Raw genomic sequence first — 10,220 nt, 5'->3', positions numbered from 1 at the left:
ATGTTTGAATAAATAAGTTGGCGTATGAATTGTGTTAAAACATAGTATAACATATGAATATATGCGTGGGTGCGTTACCTGTGGCGGGCTGCTGAATGGGCTGGACTGGCTGGACAGTGGCTCGCTGGCGGCGTCCCGCTGTGACGGCGGTGTGCGATGATGGACCCCTCCGCCAGAGGAGGAGGAGGGAGCAGGGCTGCCGGGGGCCAGGCGCTCATCGTCATTCTGGACGAGGCTCAGAGAGATGGCCTGCCGTGTGGCGTAGGTGCAGTTGGGCAGCGGTGAGTTTTTGGGGATCTTCACTTTGTCATCAGAAGAGAATTCAATGACCTTGCGGCCGGGGTAGAGAGGGTGCGGAGGTGGTGGTGCTGGGTAAGGGTTCAACTTCTCGAAGGACGGAGCCCCACCTGCCTCCTCGCCACCAGACTGCCCGTCCAGACTGCTCTGACTGCGGCAGGAACCGTTCTGCTGCGCCGCCTCCTGTGCGCCGTTCTCCCGGCTTCGGGCCTCAGCACCAGCGGGACCCGTCATGTCCACATGCACAAAGACGTCCTCTGCAACAGGTCGGCCACAGCTGCTGGACTGGGCCGAATTCAGGACCAGCGGCTCAGGTTTCTCCAGGACCCGGGCGATGACGGATGTCGGCACGACGTCAGCGGGAGTCAAACTGAGTGTGTCTGGGTCCTGAGAGCCAGGGGCGGGGCCTCGCTCTGGAAGGCTGCTCTTCATGTGTTTGTTCAGCATGTCCTGCAGCTCGTAGGGCAGCTGGCACACACACACACACACACACACACACACACACACACACACACACACACACACACACAGTGTTAGAGTGTTTCCAGGAAGTGGGTCGGATCAGCTGAGTCTCTATAAACTCTAATGGAACTAATGGAACCATCAACGCTCTCAGCAGAATCACAACACACACACACACACACACACACACACTTTTAATGCCATTATCCAGTTTCTTCCATTAAAGCAGGAGCTGCTGGTGTTAACTCGTCCCTCAGTTCATCCTCACAGGCAGCTGCAGGTCATCACTGTCCTGATACACAGTGTGGCACAAACATCAAGATGTCCTGCTGCATCCAGGCAGCATCTGACCCAGTATCAGAAATTAGCAAGGGCCACGGGCCATTCGCCCCGCAATTTATCCAAGAATGCCCCCAAAAGCCATGTTCCAGGGCCAAAATTGCCCCCAAGTTTTCGAACAGTATTACAATCTGACATTAAAGTATAATTTTATTTTCATTAAATTAATTTACCATCACGTCTACAACTCATTTTCCAGACATAATCAACGAGACTGCACTGATTACGTGAGAGTAATCTGACAGAGAAGGGGAGGGGGCTTTGCTGTACCATAAGTATAAATCAACCATTTCTTGGGTGATCTGTGTCGACACAATGACAAATTAATGAAAAATTAAGGTAGAATGAACGTTAAATTTTAAATTAACTTACTTCCAGAATGGCATCTAAGGAATTTATAGTAATTTGGCCTTTTTAACAGTAAAAGTAACTGTAATGTGGTGAAACATTAGTACTGCTATCAGTAGATTAATGGTTAAATCATCACATTTAAACTGGTTGAATTACAGGAAATCTGAGTGATATTTTGCAGCCATAACTTTATGTAACCCATTATTTGTTTCATTTATAGTGGTTTCTACTGAAGAGTGAAGACACTAGCTTAGTTGGTTTTGCTTTTCATGTGCTTATTGTGAGAACATAATTACAATTTTTTTATGGCCCCCAAACATTTTGAAAATGCCCCCATTTTTTAGACCGTGGGGGCCAAAATTGCCCCCAAAATATTTTGTTAATTTCATACCCTGATCTGACCCACAATCCTTTGCTCATCCCAAGATGTGTCACTGTGAAGCTGACCTTTGACCTTAAGGATCTATGATGTCATATTTACATAATTTTGTCCTTCATAGTTGGCAGGTCAATTTTTGAGTTAAAACCAAAAACATGTTTGGTGAAGTCTAAACTCTCATCCAAGTGGAAGTTTGTGCCAAACGTAAGGAAATTTCTTCCTGGATCAAAGGCCTACATCTACAAAACTGTAAGGTAACAGTGACCTTTGACACCAATCTTCTAATCAGTCCGACTCAAAATGAACGTTTGTGCCGAATTAAAAAAAAGAATTCTGTCAAGGTGTTCTTGAAATATCCCGTTCACAAGAATGAGACGGACAAGGTCACACTGACCTTTGACCACCAATTTCTAATCACTTTGTCCTTGACTTTAAGTGGACCCTTGTGCCAAATTCGTAGCACTTCCCTCAAGGCTGTTGTGTGCTATCACATTCACAAGGATGAGACAGATGCAAGGTTACAGTGACCTTGGACCACTAAATTCTCATCAGTTCATTCGTGAGTCCAAGTGGACCTTTTTGCTAAATTTGAAGGAATTCTTTTTCTTCAGAGTTCTTGAGATCTTGCTTTCACAAAAACATGATGTCACGGCTGTCACTGGCATGGAGGCGTAAAAAGTACATGATCAGTAATGTAGCAAACATGTCGGCACTCTTCCTGTGTGTTTGTGTCACATGATCACACCTGTAAACATGTATAGTTTGCCCTGAGGGCGGAGCTTCAGGAGAGAGTTCACACACACACTGAGGTACTTACATCGGCGAACTTGTGGTTCCTGAAATGTGACTTGTTGCATTTTAGCAGCTGGACGGCCAGATTACAGTCCTGCCTGTAACGCTCCTGCACACACAAACACCGAGCCGTCAGTGAACGTAACACCAGAGTTCAAAGGTCATCGAGCCGGCTTTGATCATCGATTAACTGTCGACAAAGATCTGGTTTTAGCTTCAAATGGAAATGTTCTCTGTGTCAGTGAACTGAATCTGTGTGAGCGCTGAGAGCTGTTCGACTGAAGAACATCGAGACCAAACGTCGTCTATTGGCTGACATGTAAAGGTGAACTAATGTTTTTTCAACCTGGGCCCTATTTTCCGATCTACTTTTGTCTAAATGAGTGATAGGATGTTCAATATGTGACATTTCTCTTGTGACAGGCTCGGATTGTTAGTATAATTATCTGACAACATAACGGAAAGAAGAAATGAACGTGTGTGTTTACCTTTAGCTGGATTCAGAAATGTTCCTCTGCCTGTTGCTGCTCCCTCTCTCTCCTCGTCCGCTCTTCAGTTTCAATGAGCTCTGCGTCCGTGTACTCCGTGTTCAAATAAATACGGCCGCTCATCAAACTCAAATGGCTCATCCAGATCCAGTTGGTCAAAATCGGGTAAAAATTCGGACATGTTTGTTGTGGCAAGTCAAAACACTCACTCAGCGAGTGAAAGTCTGGCTCTGACATCTCACGTCTCGCCAGATTTGAGTTGTTGCAGGAAGTTAGCGCTGGAGTGACCTTACAAACGCCAGGAGTTCCTCTGTTTGGAGTAGTCATGGCTGAATTTTTACCTGATTTTGACCAACTGGATCTGGATGAGCCATTTGAATTTGATGAGCGCCCGTATTTATTTGAACACGGAGTACACGGACGTACACGGACGCAGAGCTCATTGAAACTGAAGAGCAGACGAGGAGAGAGAGGGAGCAGCAACAGGCAGAGGAACATGTCTGAATCCAGCTAAAGGTAAACACACACGTTCATTTCTCCTTTCCGTTATGTTGTTGCTGTTTACATTTGTAATGAGTGTGTGAAGTGTGGCGAGCGGAGTATCTGTACTGACGTTGAGCTCCTCCAGACGGTCGATGGTGTTTTTGGCGTCCAGCAGCTTGTTGGTGAGCTCCACAATCTCCTGGTCCATTGTCTTCTTGTCCCTCTCCACCTTCCGTAGCTGTGGGAGGAGCAAGGACACCATGTTACATCACCGACTGTCAATCACAGGCGAGGCAGCCAATCAGGAGCCTGAGGTGACAGGAGGCGGGCCTACATTCAGATCATGTGGGAACAAACTTCAGAGACAGCAGTTTAAACGTGTCGAGTCCATGTGGACGCTTCGTTTTCTAAAAGTTAAACTCCATGTTTCACTGATCAGAACAAACTTCAGACTTTGTTTCACAGTCAACTTCATTGTCTGAAAACAACCTCAGTTTCTAGTTTCCCAGATCATTTGAATGCTGCATTCACGAGCAGCACTCCACAGATGCATTATGGGATGGGGCGGTGCGGCTGCTGCGAGCAGATCAATAAGATCCAATCAGATCTTGATCGAAGCGTCAAAGCTGAAATGTTTTTTTATTTCCTATCATCTGTCCAGCAGATCGTTTATTGTTCTCTGGTTTCCTCACAAAGTCCTAATGGATCAATCGATCGATCTGATCGATTCATCAGCAACACATCATCCTTTTAACTCTTTTCTACGAGCACAACACAAAGAAAAGCTACAATCGACAGCTGTGATGAGACAAGCAGATGTTCAACACCAAGTCCAAACATTTTAACGACGTTTTTAAGTGAAAATCTTCAAAATTCAGATCGCAGCTCTCGTAAAGTCACGACGACCAAAATAAATCAATTGACAAACTTTATAAATGATCCCAAAAAAAAAAAAAAATCACCAAAATCATGATTTTAAAACTAAATTACAACTTTTTTAATCAAAATCAAGACTTAAAGGCAGGTTTTACACAAAATTATAACTGAAAATTATGAATCAAAGTTAAAACTAGATCGGTACGTGAGTATGTGACATCAGTCCCATATCCGCTGAGTGAATCATATCGGCATCAGAACTCGATATGGATGTTGGGTTGGATCAGTCCATGAACAGTTTTAAACTCCGCCCATGTTTCTCCTGCGGCAGCGTTTGAACAGATTAAAGGAAAAGTTTGTGAAGAACGAGATCGGGACTTGGTGCTCAAACATCTTCAGACAGAAAACAGAAGAACAGTGAGGAGGAGGAGGATGGACAGATGAAGTAGGAGGATGGACAGACGAAGGAGGAGGAGGAGGAGGAGAAGGATGGACAGATGAAGGACAGATGGACAGAAGGTGAGGAGGAAGAACATGAATGAAACGCAACTGCATGAACCCATGTCTGACTGACGGCAGCCTGATGAAGGTGATGATGACGATGAAGATGATGAGGATGAGTCAATCCGTCACAGAGCAGCGTGAGAAAAGAGGAGAAAAAAGAAAGAGAGAAGAGATGAAGAACGACATCAGACAATCAGCCAAAACAGGACAAAGACAAACAGGAAGTTTGGTTTGTTTCAAACGAGTCAAAGTTTCCACAGTGACTTTAATCAACTGACTCCTTTTACAGTGTGTGATGTAACTGTACCTTTCAACCTAAAAATCCAAATTAAAAATCCTAATATTTTGCAACAAAAGATGTTTTGTTTTGCAAGAAAAGTGGCAATATATCGTCATTATAGTCATTATATTCCTAAAGTTGTGATGTTTTGCCAGAAAATTCACTATAAAATGGTCATGCTAGAAAAGTTGCTATAATTCGTTAGGAGAGTCGGAATATTTCACAATAAAAGTAGCAAACTTTTGCTAAAAAGTTCATCTCACAAGAAAAGTCTTAATATTTTGAAAGAAAAGTCATGATGTCTAGTTAGAAAAGTGGTAATTTTTTGTTAGAAAAGCCAAAAAATTTTTGCTAGGAAACTTCAATCAATCAATCAATCAATTTTATTTATAAAGCCCAATATCACAAATCACAATTTGCCTCACAGGGCTTTACAGCATACGACATCCCTCTGTCCTTAGGACCCTCACAGCTGATCAGGAAAAACTCCCCAAAAAACCCTTTAACGGGGAAAAAACGGTAGAAACCTCAGGAAGAGCAACTGAGGAGGGATCCCTCTTCCAGGACGGACAGACGTGCAATAGATGTCGTACAGAACAGATCAACATGATAAATTAACAGTAATCTGTATGACACAATGAGACAGAGAGAGAGAGAGAGAGAGAGAGAGAGAGATGCAGGTAATGACAGTAATTTACTTAAAATAATTTGCTAGCAAAGTTATATTTTGCCAGAAAATTCATAATAATTGATGTAATATTTGCTATATTTAGTTAGAGAAGTCCTATTATATAGTCAGAGTAGTTGTTTTATTCACTAAGAAAAGTCACAAAATTTAGATTGAAAAGTCATAACACTTAGTTAAAAAAGTCGAAATATTTAGTTTAAAAGGTCGCACAATTAAGTTAGAAAAGTCTAAATATTTCGTTATAAAGGTTGTACAATTTAGTTTGAAAGGTCTAAACATTTTGTCATAATGGTCGTACAATCTAGTAGAAAAGTCTAAATATGTCGTTGTAAAGGTGGATTTGGTTGGAAAAGTCATAACTAGTAGGGTGTGTTTAAAAGTCGTACAATTTTGAAAAGACTTACTATTTAGTTAGAAAAGTTGTAATAATTAGTGAAAAAGGTCGTACAATATAGTTAGTAAGCCTTTTTTAAATAAATATTACGACTTTCATAACATTTAGAAAAGTTGGAAAAATTAGCAAGAAAATGTAGTGATTGGTTTTAAAAGTCCGAATATACAGTTAGAAAAGTTATTAGTAAGTCAAGTCCTGAAACATATATACTGTATATATATATATATATATATATATATATATATATTGTATATATATCTGTAAACAGTGTGTTTGTTTATACAGTACAGGCCAAAAGTTTGGACACACCTTCTCATTCAGTGCGTTTTCTTTATTTTCATGACTATTTACATTGTAGATTCTCACTGAAGGCATCAAAACTATGAATGAACACATGTGGAGTTATGTACTTAACAAAAAAAGGTGAAATAACTGAAAACATGTTTTATATTCTAGTTTCTTCAAAATAGCCACCCTTTGCTCTGATTACTGCTTTGCACACTCTTGGCATTCTCTCCATGAGCTTCAAGAGGTAGTCACCTGAAATGGTTTCCACTTCACAGGTGTGCCTTATCAGGGTTAATTAGTGGAATTTCTTGCTTTATCAATGGGGTTGGGACCATCAGTTGTGTTGTGCAGAAGTCAGGTTAATACACAGCCGACAGCCCTATTGGACAACTGTTAAAATTCATATTATGGCAAGAACCAATCAGCTAACTAAAGAAAAACCAGTGGCCATCATTACTTTAAGAAATGAAGGTCAGTCAGTCAAGGAAAATTGCAAAAACTTTAAATGTGTCCCCAAGTGGAGTCGCAAAAACCATCAAGCGCTACAACGAAACTGGCACACATGAGGACCGACCCAGGAAAGGAAGACCAAGAGTCACCTCTGCTTCTGAGGATAAGTTCATCCGAGTCACCAGCCTCAGAAATCGCAAGTTAACAGCAGCTCAGATCAGAGACCAGATGAATGCCACACAGAGTTCTAGCAGCAGACCCATCTCTAGAACAACTGTTAAGAGGAGACTGCGCGAATCAGGCCTTCATGGTCAAATAGCTGCTAGGAAACCACTGCTAAGGAGAGGCAACAAGCAGAAGAGATTTGTTTGGGCCAAGAAACACAAGGAATGGACATTAGACCAGACCTGTGCTTTGGTCTGATGAGTCCAAATTTGAGATCTTTGGTTCCAACCACCGTGTCTTTGTGAGACGCAGAAAAGGTGAACGGATGGATTCCACATGCCTGGTTCCCACTGTGAAGCATGGAGGAGGAGGTGTGATGGTGTGGGGTGTTTTGCTGGTGACACTGTTGGGGATTTATTCAAAATTGAAGGCACACTGAACCAGCATGGCTACCACAGCATCCTGCAGCGACATGCCATCCCATCCGGTTTTGCGTTTAGTTGGGCGATCATTTATTTTCAACAGGACAATGACCCCAAACACACCTCCAGGCTGTGTAAGGGCTATTTGACCAAGAAGGAGAGTGATGGAGTGCTGCGGCAGATGACCTGGCCTCCACAGTCACCGGACCTGAACCCAATCGAGATGGTTTGGGGTGAGCTGGACCGCAGAGTGAAGGCAAAGGGGCCAACAAGTGCTAAACACCTCTGGGAACTCCTTCAAGACTGTTGGAAAACCATTTCAGGTGACTACCTCTTGAAGCTCATGGAGAGAATGCCAAGAGTGTGCAAAGCAGTAATCAGAGCAAAGGGTGGCTATTTTGAAGAAACTAGAATATAAAACATGTTTTCAGTTATTTCACCTTTTTTTGTTAAGTACATAACTCCACATGTGTTCATTCATAGTTTTGATGCCTTCAGTGAGAATCTACAATGTAAATAGTCATGAAAATAAAGAAAACGCATTGAATGAGAAGGTGTGTCCAAACTTTTGGCCTGTACTGTATCTGTAAACGGTGTGTTTGTTTATATATGTAAACAGTGTGTTTGTATATATCTAAACAGTGTTTGTTTATATCTGTAAACAGTGTGTTTGTATATATCTGTAAACAGTTGTGTTTGTATATATCTAAACAGTGTTTGTTTATATCTGTAAACAGTGTGTTTGTTTATATCTGTAAACAGTGTTTGTTTATATATGTAAACAGTTGTGTTTGTATATATCTAAACAGTGTTTGTTTATATCTGTAAACAGTTGTGTTTGTATATATCTAAACAGTGTGTTTATATCTGTAAACAGTGTGTTTGTATATATCTAAACAATGTTTGTTTATATCTGTAAACAGTGTGTTTGTTTATATCTGTAAACAGTGTTTGTTTATATATGTAAACAGTGTGTTTGTATATATCTGTAAACAGTTGTGTTTGTATATATCTAAACAGTGTTTGTTTATATCTGTAAACAGTGTTTGTTTATATATGTAAACAGTTGTGTTTGTATATATCTAAACAGTGTTTGTTTATATCTGTAAACAGTTGTGTTTGTATATATCTAAACAGTGTGTTTATATCTCTAAACAGTGTTTGTTTATGTGTGTAAACAGTGTTTGTTTATATCTGTAAACAGTGTTTTTCATATCTGTAAACAGTGTTTGTTTATATCTGTAAACAGTGTTTTTATATCTGTAAACAGTGTTTGTTTATATCTGTAAAGAGTGTGTTTGTTTATATCTGTAAACAGTGTTTGTTTATATCTGTAAACAGTGTGTTTGTTTATATCTGTAAACAGTGTTTTTGTTTATATCTAAACAGTGTTTGTTTATATCTCTAAACAGTGTTTGTTTATGTGTGTAAACAGTGTTTGATTATATCTGTAAACAGTGTTTTTGTTTATATGTGTAAACCGTGTGTTTATGTCAGTGCTGACATGAAACATGTCGTCTCTGTTAATATTAATTGTTCAGCTGAATGAAATGAATCTCAGTCAAAGTGACGACAAAGTGAGGAGGGAGTCAGACAGTAACCGTGGTAACAAGGTCACCTTTGACTCACAGCGACCTCTGACTTCCTGCTCTGGTCACCCATGGCAACCATCCTGCTGTCTGTCAACTCCACTTTTCCACAGTTAATCAATGCACTGCCTCAGAGTGTGTTTTCATTTAGTCATCGATCAGTGATTGAACCAACGTGATCAATGGCACACACACACACACGCATGCGCACACACACACACGCATGCGCACACACACACACACACACACACACACACACACACACACACACACACGTGCTGTAGAAAACATAAACCATCAGGTATTGATCAATGACTCAGAACAGTGAGATCAATGACGACAACAGAAACTACTTTTTCCTGATATTATCATTATTATTATTGTGTCGTCACACAGGAGATGATTTTAAGCCTTTACATTAGTGACATTTATAATTTATCATCTGTTCCATCCAAGAGGGAAAATACTGAAAACTGAACGTCCACTGAGAGACTCATGATCATATCAGAGTCAGATCTGATACCAGATATTTTATTTTTGTTTTATTTAGTGTAAAAACTGAACTGAGGATCAAACCTTCAGTGAGGTGAACTCTGAAGATCAGCTGACAAATATTTGATCATTATTTGGCCCAAAGTCCAAAACATTCATCTGAAGTTTGATAATAAAAAACTGTTAAAAATTATTATAATTATTCAAAAATATAAAACATTAATAAATCTTTCTGTAGTTCTAGATTTCTTTTGATTTATTTAGATTTATTTTGATCGTTCAGGATGGTCGGACTGGGCCGAGCTCTGATTGGCTGTTCGGTGATCTGATGTGCGAATGGTCGTCACGTCAGGGTTCTGTTTCACTGATAATGAATGAAGAAGGTGAGAGGTTACCAGAGCGTGAAGCTTCTCCTCCAGGTCCTGATTGGCTCTCTGAGACGCCGTGTAGCTGTTCTGGAGTCTGCAGACAGAGAGGAAAT

At 40.7% G+C, this 10,220-nt stretch overlaps 1 protein-coding gene across 1 annotated transcript in view; it reads right to left on the bottom strand.

Moving 5' to 3' along the window:
- tjap1 (tight junction associated protein 1 (peripheral)) overlaps window positions 1-10,220 on the bottom strand; it is a 46,533-nt gene that overhangs the window by 10,762 nt on the left and 25,551 nt on the right. The window contains exons 7-10 of the mRNA XM_049601087.1: window positions 10,135-10,201; window positions 3,722-3,829; window positions 2,646-2,729; window positions 79-765 (exon numbers count right to left, since the gene is read on the bottom strand). Coding sequence (XP_049457044.1) covers window positions 79-765; window positions 2,646-2,729; window positions 3,722-3,829; window positions 10,135-10,201 — 946 coding nt within the window. The remainder of the gene's footprint in view (window positions 1-78; window positions 766-2,645; window positions 2,730-3,721; window positions 3,830-10,134; window positions 10,202-10,220) is intronic.

This window comes from Epinephelus fuscoguttatus, linkage group LG16 (assembly GCF_011397635.1).
Source record: "Epinephelus fuscoguttatus linkage group LG16, E.fuscoguttatus.final_Chr_v1".
Taxonomy (NCBI): domain Eukaryota; kingdom Metazoa; phylum Chordata; class Actinopteri; order Perciformes; family Serranidae; genus Epinephelus; species Epinephelus fuscoguttatus.
This window is presented reverse-complemented; position numbering and strand designations above follow the sequence as displayed.